Consider the following 15,765-nt stretch of genomic DNA (forward strand, 5'->3'; position numbering starts at 1 on the left):
GGCCTGGCATGCACCTGGATGCTGTGCAAGAAATCAGAAAGTGTGATTCTTGCCAGCGCCATGCCCCCAACACCCTGCGACCTAAAAACGAATTGGTTCCGGTAACATCTGTCTGGCCGTTCCACAAATGGGCTATTGACATCATGGTACCTTTCCCAGAAGCCCCGGGACGAGTTAGATTCTTGATAGTGGCCATCGATTACTTCACCAAGTGGGTGGAAGCGAAACCAGTTTTCTCAATAACGGCATCAAGCGTAAAAAAATTCCTTTGGGAATTCATCATATGCCGGTTTGGTCTCCCGCAGGAATTGGTAAGTGATAATGGTACCCAATTTGCTGACAGCGGACTGCAGGAGTGGCTGGAAGAACTTCAAGTCACTCAAGTTTTCACCTCTGTAGCTCATCCGCAAGCAAATGGTCAGGTCGAAAGGACCAACCGAACTATCAAGGAGGGAATCAAGGCGAGATTAGGAACTAAACGGACAGGGTGGTTCGACGAAATGCCCCATGTACTTTGGGCTTTTCGCACCCAGAAGAATTATAGCAACGCAGAATCCCCGTTTAGTCTGACCTACGGCACCGAAGCCCAAAGTACATGGGGCATTTCGTCGAAATGATTCCCGCTGAAATCGGGATTCCATCCGCACGAGTTCTGTTAATCGATGATAATGATCACGAACTCAGGTTGAATCTTGATTTACTCGAAGAAAGGAGAGAATTAGCATCGATCCGCGAGCATAATTACAAGCGACAGCTTCAGAAATATTATAACTCGGGGATCCAAAAATGCGAATTTGATGCGGGAGACTCTGTCTTCCACAAAAACGAGGCTTCCGGTCAGGAACCTCTGGGCAAGTTAGCCCCAACTTGGGAGGGACCTTATAGATTCAAGCAAGTGTTACCTAAAGGTGCCTACAAGTTGGAGAAAATAGATGGGATTGAGATCCCCAGAACTTGGAATGGGGCTCAGTTGAAAAGATGTTATATTTAACACAAGTGTTTTCTTATTGGCCTGCGTGCCTCAATAGACTAACAAGCCATATAATTTCCTTTATTGTAAGAAGGCTTATGCCCAATCTATGAAAATCTCGTCTTTTAACATATGTTGTAATCTTTTATTGACAAGAACAAAGATCTGGATAGACACTTATATTATGGTACATAAGACAAAGTGCATCGGAGGAAAACAAGACTTCTTATCATACCAGTCAAAAGAGATTACAAGCAAAAGGAATCGTTTACAACAAAGTTATTTATACATTCACGGGGCGACATCCTCGTCTTCCGTTTCATCATTCGTTTTCTCGGCTTCCTCTTCCTCCTCATCAAGATCCAATAACTCTTTTAGTTGATCTATAGCATCCTCCTTATCCGCAAGCTCTGATATATGCTCGGAAAGAGCGAACTTAAGAGTATCAAAATTCTTGGTCTTCTCGATGAGGACGGAAGCAGTATCCTTACCAAACAAGGCATACTCCTCCGGACGCCGACCTTCGGAACCAAAGTTATAGCCTTACGCAAAGCCCATCTGTCGTCCAGCTTGTTTGGACGCCTTCAGAAGCACCGCGACACAATTTTCGAGGTCATCACTATTCCGGACATCAGTAATAACCTGATAAAATAATTAAGACATGCATAAGCACGAGTAGAATGGTCGTTATAATCAAAGTGTAAGACTGAATACCATGGGAATTGCTGCTGATAACAACCATTTCTTGTCCGCATTGGCCCGGACAAGTTCCATCTTATGACCAGCACACTCTAAAGCCTGATCTCGGTTCTTGGCATAAAGGTCGACTAAATGCTTCTCCTTAGCCGCGGATTCGGCCTGAAGAGACCTTATCAGTTCAGCTTGCTCATCCAATTGTTTTTGAAGAGCAGCTTTAGCTTCCTTAGAGGACTTGAAAGCTTGGTATCTTTCCTTAGCTTCAGTCAAAGCCGCAAATGTTTCTTTCTTGGCATCAAGCAGCTCAAGGTCCTTGTCATCAAGTTCTTTGTTCATAGCCAACCAATCCCGGGCTATCTCCTGATTGGTGGAGACAAGATTCGCCATGAGATAAGAGTTGGAATTCAACAACTCTTGGAGAATACGCTCCCTCTGCCGCTTCTTTTCCGCAGGAGGAAGACTCTCTTGAAGAAACTCATAACAGAAATCCGCGTCATTGAATGTGGAATCTTCACGCAATGTCCAACGTGGACAATGCAGAGCAGCTTCTCCCTCATGAGCAGCACGAAAACTTTGACCCTTGTAAGGAAACATACTAATACCCCCTGGTCTCGAAAATGATGAACGTCATAGTTCGGAGACATGCGGAGAGTATCAGACTCATAACCTCCTTTCTCCATATCCTTCAAAGGAGAGATACCCGTCAGATTGATCGGGTTTTGGAAAGTGTTCTTGGGTGAGGAAGGCGGAGTTGGAAGTTTCGGAGCCCCCGAATCCTTCAAACCTGAAATACCTTCAGAAAAATCTTTCAGGGCCACTGAAAGATATAATCAAAGTCAATTAAAAGACATGCGGAGCATGGTTATTTATGCCAAAAACAAACAAACTCACCAATAGAAACATCTTGGGCATCGAGTTCCTGCAAACGGGACCCTAAGTCCGCAGTTTGGCTCATCTTTTTCTTCTTCTTCTTAGGAAGGGCGGTCTCGGCAAGTTGAGATCTGCGTTTTTAACAACTTTAGATGGTCCCTCGCCAACAATTGGGACCTCGTCCTCAGGAGCAGCATCATCGGCGACATCAGCATCGTCACCACCTCCTGAGGTCTTCTCGGTGGAAACCTTACCAAGTTTGCGGGTCAAACCTTCGTTGAAGCCTCCCACTCGCCCAACTGCCTTAGCAGCAATCGTCAAGTTAACAAAGTAGTCAGTGAGTTCTCTACCCTTTTTAACATAATGAATGACCTAACAACAAAACATAAACGACATGTCAGCACAAAGATAGAAGTACACGGATAGAATAAATATGAAGAAATCCTACCGAACTCAGACCAAGGTTGAGGAAGTATTGTCTCTCTCGCTCGGCACGCTCCGCTCTATCACGAAGTCCTTGTAATTCGGCTGAGGCATGGGTACTTGCTTCAGTGTGAGATTGCAAGAGGGAGTCATATGCAGACTGCATATCAACAATAGTTTTATCTTTAAGCTCAGACTGATCCCCTTGCAATCGTAACGCCTCCTTCGAGCTCTTGGATTCGAGCATTTTGGCGAGATACTTCGTCCTGAGTCCTTGCCAATTCATCTTTCTTCCTTTGGGTCTCAGCTCGGGAAGCCTTGAGAGTGTTCTTCCAACATTGAGCAGCAGCAGCACTCCGATCCTGCTCAGCTTTAAGTGCGGCTTGAGCATCAATCAGCTTCCACCTAGCCGCAGCCGCCGCCTTACGCTGCTCCACAGCATATGCCTCCGCGGCCTTAACGGCCTCGGAACCCGCACTCAGCTTTCCACCCATTGTACGCCACTCCCGCAAGATCTCTTGAGTCTGGGCTACAGTATTAGCCAAAGACACGGATAAACCAGTGTGAAGATCATCGTGAGAGCGGTCCCGAAGATCTGTCATTTCGGCAGGAGGCACGCAGTGCTTCACAAAATTCATACACGTTTCAGGGTTGGTAAAACGTGACCCATTGATAAAATCCCATGGTGGGAAAAACAAATCAAAATCCCCTCCTAATTGCGCATCCCCGTAATACTGGGAGCTTGAGTTTTCACGCCGTATAGGCATCGAGAAGGATTGTGGTAGCGCACCTTGCGTTGACCCTCTCCCGGCTTCATGGACGGATGGTCCAAACAGCGAACTCCCCATCACACCAGAAGTCAAAAGTGAAGAACTGAAAAATTGTTCGGTAGAAGGACGAAAAGGAGACCCATGTACCAAAAACCCAGCCTCGTCAAAGACCGGGTTATCTTCCCTGTTACCAGTAGCAACCCCAGCATCAAAAAGACAATCCAATGACTGATTGGATGCTGGTAACACATTGTTCTCCTCCACCTGCGTCGCGGTAGGAGGAGTAACAGGTTTGTCCTCAACCACCTTTTTTGAGGAAAGGGAAGGTTGTTTTTCAACAATCGGAGTAGGCGTGCTTAGCTTCTCAACCACGTCGTCCTCCACAATCAACGGATCTACACAAGAAATTCGCAATCAGATCCAGACGTTAAAAGAAGTTAAAATTTTTTAGCAAAAGAAACTCACCAGTCACCGTTCCCAAACGTTCCGCAAGACTAGGCTCCGGCTTCCTCGAGCGCCGGGTTCGCGGTTTCTTCGTTTTAGGTCCTTTCCCGGCATCCGCGGTACTAGTACCCGCGTCACTTTCCTGAAAAGCTCGGAGAGATCTCTTCCGGTATAGTTCTGCCAACAAATGTGAAACAGACGAAGTTTCAGGAGCGTCATCCGAGCTTTCTCCCTCGGAAGCGGTAGAATCGTCACTTAAAATAACGATTGTTCCATCCGAGGTTAGCACATTAAGAGGAGGGGGGGTTCAAAATGTACGCACCTGTTTCAAAGATAGTATCCGAAACAATCGGCTCGGCTCGCACCTTAAAGGAAAAAGAAAGTACTTAGCAGTCCCCTCAAGGACATGTATCCGCTTAATATCGCGAATAGTCTTCCCCACACACCCCTTATCATCATACAGGGCGTTAAGCATTGATCCGAAACCTGAAAAATAAGCAAAGTTTAAAAATAAAACTTCGGAGGATTAAAACAAAGAAAGTTGTAAAATTACGGCCGTCCGGCTCAACGAAAACAGGCTCCATAGCAGGAGCAGACCATAGGCGGCTCATCCCCGCCCAGACAAGGGCCTCCTCAGCTAGTAACCGCATTGGCGTTAGCGGGACAGTTAGTTTGCGGACCCAGCCACGATTCTCATGAGCGGCCGGAGTAAGGTCAATTAAAGGCTCGTTGCCTGACCGATGAACCATAACCTCCGGCACCACATCCTCCGATATCCAGAAGAACTTCTTCTTCTTCTAATCTTTGGATATCGTCTCAACCTCACGCCCAAAACCCCTGTCAATCGACGAGTGACAACTAAACCACCCATTCTGACGGGTCATTTTGTAAAATACGGCGAACCGGTCCAGCCGAGGTAACATTTCATGAGCCATACATACGAACTCGAAGTGGCTAATTCGCATGACGGCATGTGGGTGAAGTTGAGACAAGTGAATCCCAAACGCCTTCACCACCTTCATAAAAAACTTCGTGATGGGAAGGCGGAAGTTTCCCGACACGAAGTAATCAGCATATAATGCAATCTTCCCGGGAGGTGGAAAACTGGCAATGGAACCAACAGAAGGGAACTCCGGTTCCCACTCCGGCGGAATGCCATACGTTTCAATAAGTTTTTGATACTCATCTTGGTCCCACTGCACCTCTATCTCATCAACTTGTCATTTTTTCATGGTTATCCACAACAAACAGAAGATATTTTCTACCAACTTATAAAGAATAAAACCCCCCAAATACACATTAAGTCCAAAATTTCACCCGCATAAAGTACTTCACGCGGAAGAAACACTGAACTGGGGGGACTTATAGAGGTAGGGTACTGAAAAGACCCAAATACCCTTAAGTAACACCCGCGGGTCAACCGTGAACCTACCACAAGTCACCCGCGGGACATATAAACCATTCGCATAAGCATTTGAGGAAGAAACACCCTCGGAGAACATGCAGAAACACCTTGGCACCCTCAGGAGTCATCCGCAAGAAGGAACTTTCTTCCGCGTTAATGACTGTGAGGTATTACCTTGGGAACAGCTGTCAACAGTCAAATACCTTCCAGAAGATCTACCAAGATGCTCTCTTGGGCAATACGTGACCTCTCAACCAATCAATAAAGGACACCTAGCAAGGCCGTTATAACCGTGCACATGGCCAGTATTGCCCATCAACCTATATCAAAAGGACGCGTGTCCAGGTGGTTATACATGCACATGCAACGTATAAATCGGAACCTATCAAAAGAGGACACGTGTCCAGGTGGTTACGAGAGCATCTTCTTAAGGGCAGCTGGCCCAATCACTCTTCCCACACTCTTCGGCTATAAATACTCTCTTCGTTACCATGAGGAAATTCATTCACTTCCACTGTACTCTCTCAATCTACTTAAGTGCTTATCTTCTACAGAACAGTACTTATTTTCCGCCGGAGGGTGGTTACAAGAAGACCCCCCCTCTTGTCCTTCCCGTAACGAGACTCACGGTGTCTGTTTTGCAGGTTCCGGTCACTGGACTTTGGGAGGTTGTACTCATATTTTGGTTGTAATTATCGTATCCTACCTTGTGGACTCATTAGATCCAGGACCCATACCCGGGGATTGGATCTGTGTTTCTTCAGTACTGAACTTAAAAACTGGTAAGTCTAAAAAATAAGTGAAAAATCACATTTATAGAAACACTTGCCTTCCAAACCTACTAGAATTTTGATGAGAGAACGAAACAATCGATTTACCAAACGTATGTCAAATACATTACGTAACTAAAATCAAGTACAATAAAATTAAATTTTCTGGGACCAATGGGCAAACATTGAGTTAGAGTTGTCATGTAGCATAAGCTTAACATTAAATTCCACATATTATCCATAGGACATACGGTGTTGACCGTTCAACGTTGTCCACTATTAGCATCGAGTTAAATTCCTCATTTATAAATGCAACCAAAAAAAAGAATTCACATTGTCTCTCTCTCTCTCTCATAAATATTCATTCTTGGTCAAATTTGGTTAAAGCTTGTTAAAATCACAAGAACTAACACACCCATAATCTTGGTTGTTTTATATACACGAAAATTAAGCCTAACTAACATATTGTGATCATAATGTTCTCTTTAAAAACATATATACCACAAAGTAGTTACCTTTAAGAATTCAAAATATTGGGTACAAAAACCAATTAAAATCTTTAAAATGAAAGTTTGGTTGCATGAATCCTGAAGAAATTGTTACATCTTGGTTCTAGTCACTTGGGAATGGTAGAAGCGTGCTCAATTACCAGTTGAATATTCATTTTTCTGGAGTTATTGGATTTTCTTGGTTTAGGTTGATATTTCATAAAGGCTTCAATTTCTACTTCCCTCTTCTACCCAAAAACTGGCCACACACAAGTATAAGTTCCTATATTTAGTGATTGGTCTTCTAATCAAATGGTATGAGTGTAACAGTTTTGGCTTGAGATATATACGATCTCATGTTCGAAATCTGACTTAAGGTGGTTTTCTCACAATGGTGAGTGTGTTCCTTAGTGAGTCAAGCCTGAAGGCTAACTCGGGTATTGGGGTTGGTTTGAAACACTGTTACAAAAATTCCTATATTTAACTTTTGTTCACTTTTTAATCCAAGTTCTATAACTTTTTTAATTCAAGTTCTATAGTTTTGAAAAAAAAGAAAGGAAACAAAAAACAAACAAAGAAAAAAAAAAGAGGAAAAAGCTCAATTAGTATTTTATATCAGATAATATAGTTGCCATTCAAATTACCTAAAACTATAAATTTCAAACCCCATCCATATAAAATAAAATCTATTGTTTCTCTTATTTTGATCTACTAATTAACATAATTCCAGATTTTTGTGTTTTATAAATCATACATTTGGATATATTTTTTTCGCCCTTAGTCCTTATTCATAAAAGTAATTTTAAAATAACCAATGATATAAAAATAAAATGCTTTTATATCTAGGAATATAATAATTTTTAAATTTAATTAATTTTATAAATCCAATTTTTTTTCTTTTTTTTTCTGAAAAGACCAAAATGGATGAAGATCCGTGTGCAAATCCCAAACGCGGTTATCTAAAGTCAGAATAAGGTTGGTGATATTCCAGAAGTGGGGCTTTGTGTTTATTTCATAAAGTCAAAAGAGTTTCTAAAATAGTTTTAAAACTAGGCCATTGAGAATGGTAAAAAAACAAAACAAAAAAAAAAGAAGAAAAAGAAGCGTTAATAAATTGTTTAAGCTTACTGAATCCTTAAATCGAAGTAAATCGACTCGTTTAGATGAATTGAGAATAGCTGGGTTCCAAGTTCAGTATTATTATTTTTTCGAACGACGACTTTCTTGTATGCTAGGTCACTGCACTCTCTAATTTTGAGAGCCCCGTTGTCTTACTCTGACCAGACTATGTTGTCTTAACCAGGTCACACTTCCAAAGTTTGGCTTGGCGTTCCCCCGGGAAACAATGTCGTCGGCTGCCACTTGACAACCGTTATGCCACCACAAGAGCAGAACTCTTGGGCGTAACACACGATGCGACTAAAACCCGGGTGGGCTCGGAGTTCGAACTAACAACCTCGCAAGGTCTATCTCAAATCTTTCATTGCTAATATCCATCCAAAGTGTCACTAGTGGAGATCGAACTTGAGTCTCCATTGAAGAACCCAAGCCTCCGACCACTAGCCACAAGTGGGGGATAATAGTTCAGTTTTATGGTTTGCTAGTTTAGCTATTTAGCCTGATTAAACTTGAAACTAGTCCTGAAAACAAAACTAACTTTTATTATTTATACAGGCAGTTGTGACAAGAACATGGATTAATGAAGTCTCTGTAACAGTTGAGGCGATAATCATTCGAGCACGTGCGTCATTTGCATTTTAGTTTGGATCAACATGGGAAGTAGTAGGGCATGGAATAGAAACATCAATGTAACCAGAAAGATTGTTGGGATCAAGAAATGTTCAATCATAAACTTCTATAATCGTAGTTAGTTGGAGAGTAGAAGCAAATCATGTGAGTTGTCAGAGGGCCTCTCTGTGGAGGAAAGATGGATAATTGTTGCCATACTTGTAAATGCTCAAGAATCGATTATAAGAAAACTCATATATGAAAACATTAATATTTAGTTTTGAACAAATTTGCTTAGGAATATTGTATTATATGAAAACCCATATCTTTTTTTCTATTTTTCTCATAACAAGATTTTGTGTAAAGATATTAAATTGTCTTAGTTTGTTGATTATAATTCCAAACATGAAAGTCTTTTTTTATAAATTATTTAAATTTCATATTTAAAGTGTACATCATATTGAATATCTATGGTTTCAGTCAAGTCGAATAGTAGACGGCTAATTATTTAAAAGTTAATATTCAACAAAACAAATTTAGAATAAAGGGTTTGTTTGCATAAAATTTAGAATTGGTGATTGCATCGCAAGTTTAATGTTTTTTTTACAATAAAACATCATGTTATATTTATTTGGATGACCCAGTTTTATTAAACAAAATAAGTTTTAATTTGTGTATTTTATATAATATGTGTATTTAGTGTTGTGTAATTTGTGTATTTCATGTAATATGTCTTTTTATGTACCAAATGGAGCATATGTAATTGACAATTTATATAATTTTGTGTACATTGTGGTTGAGTAATTAGTGTAATTTGGGAAATTTGTGTAAATTTCAGCAATTTATATCATTTATGTATTATGTAGTAATTTGGGTATTGGGACAATTTTTGTAAAATTATGTAGTTTTTGTAATGTATGTGATCTGACTAATATATGTAATTTATGTAGTTTGAGTAAATTATGTAATTTTCAATTTTTAGTTTAAATAAGTATGTGCAAGGGCTAAGCTTCATTAAGGCCCGCCCCCCCCCCCCCCCCAGTTTTTTTTGCGCAATAATGTAAATTTACCCGTTTTCGGCCAAAAAATTTTATACGTGGTGTAATTTAGCTTTTTCGGCCGAAAATTTGAGCCAAGTCCCCCTCGTTTTTGAAATTTTGTATACATTTTGAGCTCGCCCCCCCCCCCCCCCCCGGTTCCTTAGTCCAAGTTTCGCCACTGAGTATGTGTCATATGATTTTTATTAATTGCATAATTAAAAGGCGGATGTCAAGTTTGATTTGTTTTAAGAAAAAAATAACAAATCTTGTATCCATTTGTTTAAGAAATTTAAAATGTTTTCTTTACAAATAATTTATTTTATTATTTATGAATCAGTCAATTTAGAAAAAAGCTAGAATTTAAAAATTGATGAAAAATATAATGATGTAAAGTCTTTTGTCTTTTATTCTAAGTATTTTTTACCTTTATTCCCATTTCCTATATAATACTACTAGTTTTTGGTCCCCGTGTTAAGGGGGTTTATTTAGGTTTTTGTTTATAATCATTTTGCTATATTATTTTTTGTAGTGGCTTGTTTTATTTCATTTTGATTTAGTACATATAGTTTGTAATGTTTATTATATTTTAATCTTTGAGATATTTTAATTGTGATACGTAGTTTTTTTTAGATTTTTAACAAACAAACATAAACGAACACGAACATATCCATTTTTAAATGAACAAACATGAACACAAATATATGTCTTATGAAATGTATGTATCGTTTTTGTCCTTAATCACATGCTTTATCATTCGTTTATTAACATAAACGATTTTGGTGTCACATCATGAGTTGGAAGAGGTGGCGATCATTCATGAGGTCTCACCGAGGTTAAATTTTGGAATAAGCCTCCTTCATGCATTGCACGACATCTCCTTGACCATCAACCCCTTAAAACTTGGAATAAGCTTGTGACCATCAATCCATTTTACAACCTTTTTCAAAATAAAAAATTATATGATAAAACACGTGTTATAATCATCATCAATTACAAAAGTTTTAGGCCAAAAGTTACTGAATAAACATGTCGGTTGTAACGAAACAAACTCGTACCAAAATACTCTTAAATACATATATATGTCACCTGTAATCGAATGAACTTGCGTTAATTTTAAAACCAAATCGGGTTTTGATACCAAATCATTCAGATTTCGAAAACTACCTCATTAAAACGGACCCATTTGAATTATAATAATAATAATAACTTATGATTTAGTAAATATTGATTTAGCATCCGTGATCTCAATTATCATAACCAATTGTCAAACTGCTTATGACTTGTTGAGTTGTGTCATTGTGATGCATGATCTTGCATAATAATGACTTTTAAAATTAGACATGAACAAAATGACACAACCACAACAGTTACCATTCAATCAAGATGATCAATCTATGAACACCTGAAGAAATAAAAAAAACAGTATAAATTACAAAAAGGCGCACCTAATGAGGTGCAAGTGCATTGCAAACTCTGTTTAACTGAGCTGAAGTTAAACCGGACGATGATAGAAACGGGTATATTGAAACTATTTCCTGCATGTATGCAATACTTGGCATCAGTTGTGCTGTAAATCTTCACATAATGAACTATTAGACCACCAAAGCAACAAAAGACAAAAGATGAATCTATGTGTCATGACAATGGTGGCAAAGCTTTAGCTTAGTACAACCCAACAATTTTTTATGGTATCCTAAATCAATACTTTTTTAAAATTGAGAAACATTCAACCAACCAACAAATCAAAGAATGTTAGTGCACGATTTTGCGTCTCGAGTCTTTGTATTTATCGTTTCATTATTATAATGTAAAAGCTATTAATATTATTGTCTAGTTCGTTATTATATATCTAGTTCGTTAAGGTTGTTTAACGAACTAGACGTTTAAGTTATCAGTCTTCCCAATTCATTAAGGATGTTTAACGAATTGGAGACTTAGTTCGTTATATTTATTATTCTTTGTAATGTAACGAAGTGGAAGTCTAGTTTGTTACGGAATGTGTAACGAACTAGACCCATCTTCTATATATAGAGGTGTTCATCCTCTGTTTAATTTAAGTATTGATTAATGCATTGAACCTCTGCAAAACTGTTCTCTCGATCAATCCTTCGTATATTTAACCTAATACAACTAATACAAATAATATATAACATATCTATACGTATAATCTATAACCGTTAAGAGTAATCTATGAACTAGATCCGTGTTAATCGTATTCGGATCTTAGATCTGAGATCCGAGACGTTTTCAAAGAATAACAAAACCTACTGAACAATACCGATTAACTACATATGAAGCATCCAAATAACTAAAAGGATGAAACTTAACCTTGGAATCAACGATTTGAAGCTACATTGACCACCGTGAAATCTGCAAAACAAAAACAACAAAAAGTAAAGAATTCAGATACTATATTATGTATTAGAATACCAATTTGTTCCCCTGTAGACCGAAAGGATGCTAACATATTCTAACACAATTTTATATATAAAAAATTAGAGGGGATAAAGAAGTCGTCTGAATCCGATCAATCTGACCTTCCGTTTGCAACTTAAACACTGGTTCCCCACGTGCCGTTTAGGACTGGTACATGCGCTCGTCTCCACGGCCTCAAACCATCATTTTTTAGACGGATCTGAGTTTTGGATTTTCGACGAGGCGGTGGAGTTAGGTCTGAAGTCATTGATACGCCGGTTTTGAGTTAAATGAACAAACATGAACACGTCTCATTCATTTATATTCATGAACGTGTGACATATCCGTAAATGATTGCTTACACGCCGCACCCATTGATGATTTTCTCACATGGGTTGCAGTGGCAGCAGGGGCGCGATCGACATCATTTATATTCATGAACGGTCAGACTGACCCCCTTATTTTGCACGTCGCGCTGCGCGGCCATGGAGGCATTCATGGTTGTGCGGCGCGGCCACCCTTTATTTCCAGAAAGCTTCTGAATTTTGTCAGTTTTGGGTCATGTTTCAGTATAAATACACCCTTAACCTTAACCTTAACCTTAACCTTAACCTTAACCTGAAAAATACCCTGCTGCCACCAGACGAATTTGGAGTTTACTTGAGCTATTATTCAAGATTCTTGGCTGTTTTGAAGGCACGAGAACATCCGATGAAGAGCTTTACGTTCAAGATCGAAGACTACGGGTTTTATCGCCTTTAATCTTTTGTTTCTCATTTTTCACGATGTTTTCGATTTTATTTTCTTTGTTTGAATTTAATTACACGATGATAGGCTAAACTTCATAAACTACCTAGGTCGTGATGAACCTTTGTTAGGTTTGATTTTGATTGGGATTACTTTTCGTTATGAATTTTATGTTTTAAGTAAACTGTTGGGTTTGATGAAATTGATGCGTATGATTACTTGGTTTTATTTACTTGGATTTATTGTTTCACATTTCCCTTGTTGATTGTTTCATAGGATAGGGTTTTGTTAGGTCATTTACTGTGTGTTCTTGACTAGTTTGTGATTGAATTCGAATAAGATCATAGAAACAATAAAGCTAATTAAATAAATACAAGTGAGCTGCTCAATTGAGTCTACTTAGCTATATTTGATTTCCGTGCTGTAAGGTATGATTTCATCATAAAGATACTTAGACATAAGTAATTAAATAACTGTAAAGAAGTTTAATATATAAAACTGGTGAGTCATAAATCTTGTTAGAAATCCATAGGTGTCTTCTTGATGGTCAATAGTCATGTTCGGGTTTTCTGTCGAGAGTTTACTTACGATCCAGTTCCATAACTTAAGTTTCCCAGTTAGTTGATAGCGGGATTCTAGCCTAGGTAGTCACTTCCATCATCTGAATAATCTAAGTTTTTAATAGTTTATTATATTTTATTTAATTAGGGTTAAGTTTAATGATATAATAATAATTAGGTTAAAGTAATCATTATGTTTTATTATTATTTAATTAGTTAGGGTTTAGTTTATAGTTTATTATTATTTAGTTTAAAAGCCTCCCTTAAACAATATTAATAAATAGTTGTGCCTTTTAGTCGAATCTAATTTGCTAGTTACGTAATTTAAAGAGTCTCGTGGGTTCGATACCCGGGCTTACTTAGTTGTACTAGAGTCGACCGGTACACTTGCCGGTTAGTAGTTTAAGTTAAATTTTAGAGTCTAGAGTATTACTTACTATCTAGTTTTAGCGTATTTTTATTTGACTACTTTTAGCACATCAATGATCACAAATGAGTTCTTACAACTCACTTGGTTCTCAAAATATCTCTCATATATGTAGGAGAGAGATAATTTGAGAACTTTTTAAGTTTTAAGAACTTTAAGAACTTCACTCTTAACCACACATTTAATTAAATAGGTTAAATCATGTGGTTGAGATTAAATCTAATTAAAAAATTAAGTATAAGAGAGAATAAAAATGTACATTGATTACACCAAATTTGCAAATTTTATATTATATTATTTATATTTATTTATTTGTTTATTTAATTATATGTTTATTTGTTTATTTGCGTGTGTAAAGCTATCAATACCGAAGAAAAAGATCTAAACAGACTCTTTAATCAACTCCATACTTTCGCCCAAGAAAATTTCACTCAAAGTCAAACACATATATGTATATTTTCTCTATATATATTCATATAAAAACTAAGATGTGGAATTCTTACCAAACTGCGAATTTTATAATATGATACATTTCTACATTTGAGTGAATTTTTAATACTCTAACTAGGTTTATGGGTTGACATTTAACTCTTTCTATAATCTGTAAAGTAAAATTTTAACTCTAATACTTTTCTATTTTCTGTTTTAGTATTTTATGCTAAATTTAAAAAGTTAATAGACAAATTTGTAATAAGTTTTATAGTTTAAACGTATGGTTATACACAAATTATTATTATTATTATTATTATTATTATTATAGATTTGTAAGTTTATAAATAGTATTAATATATAAAAAATTTCTTTTCATAAGCGAACCGTGTTAAGATCAACTCACACAAACATATGTTTCATGTTCGAGTTTTGTGTCGGACCGATCACATAATAAAATACAAATTTATTAAAAGTATATAATAAAATAACGTAACTCTAGAGATTTTGCAAAACGCTTCTTAGGAAATGGAATTTTGCATAACTTAAATGAGATCAAGATTCACTCACCTTTAAATTCATTAAACAATCTTTATAAGTCATTTGAAGAAGATGCTAATTTGAATGGCGAGAGAAGAAAAGAAAAAAAATGAAACAATTGCGGTAACCACAACATGTAGCTAGGGGTTATCTATAAAAAATATATAGTTGATTTTTAGTATGATAATCAGTGCATAAAGGTCCAGTGAAACAAGCTAAACGTGGGTGATTTCACAGAAGTGGGAGTACATGATTGAATTGTACTTAACTTGGAGTTTTAGATTTACGGTGGGTTAAGAGAAATAATAAACTGGTTGTTAAAGTCTCTCCAATTGATTACTTTCTTGTAATATTGTGTATATTCCTAGTGTGTCTAGATGCCAGTATAGTGACAGACGTGTCACAATGGAAACATGTAGAGAAAGAGAAAAAAATAAATCATTGGCAAGTGAAATCATGACTAATGAGTTGAAGCTCGAGGACCTTAAACGTGTAATCATTTAAAAAGGAAAAAAAATAGAAGAAATGAAGCACAAAAGAAAATTTTATTATCACATACTCAAATATTACACCAAAACAAAAAACAAAGAACAATATATATAGACAAACATATAGGGGCATATATGTCATACGACTTACACACCGTATAACATATACGGTGTTTATGCTTCGGCGTATATGTTTCAGCGTATATGTATACACGCTTACCCCCTCTCAAGTTGGAGGTTGAGAAAACCCCAACTTGCATAAAAGAGAGTGAAATGAGACCCTGGTAAGCTCTTTGTAAAAATGTCAGCAAGTTGATCTTTCGTGTTCGTATGCACCAAAGTCACTAGGTCCTCTTGTAACTTCTCACGAACAAAATCACAATCTATTTCAATATGCTTAGTCCGCTCATGAAATATAAGATTCTTGGCAATATAGATTGCAACCTGACTATCACATCAGAGTGTGACAGGAGTAATGCTACGAACACTAAACTTTGAGAGAAGTCTAGTCAATCAGTTCGGCAGTCACACGTCGAAGAGATCAGTGCTCAGCTT

The 15,765-nt window shown here is 37.5% G+C and overlaps 1 protein-coding gene across 1 annotated transcript; it reads left to right on the plus strand.

Moving 5' to 3' along the window:
• The first annotated feature begins 595 nt into the window (after positions 1 to 595).
• Positions 596 to 991, plus strand: LOC143532241 (uncharacterized). Its single transcript, XM_077027346.1, has one exon. It carries the CDS (start codon positions 596 to 598, stop codon positions 989 to 991), a length of 396 nt encoding a protein of 131 aa, XP_076883461.1.
• Positions 992 to 15,765: the final 14,774 nt, after the last annotated feature.

This window comes from Bidens hawaiensis, unplaced genomic scaffold (genome assembly GCF_021521415.1).
Source record: "Bidens hawaiensis isolate Kalapana, Puna unplaced genomic scaffold, B.hawaiensis_p1.1 tig00000702_1, whole genome shotgun sequence".
NCBI classification, from domain to species: Eukaryota; Viridiplantae; Streptophyta; class Magnoliopsida; order Asterales; family Asteraceae; genus Bidens; species Bidens hawaiensis.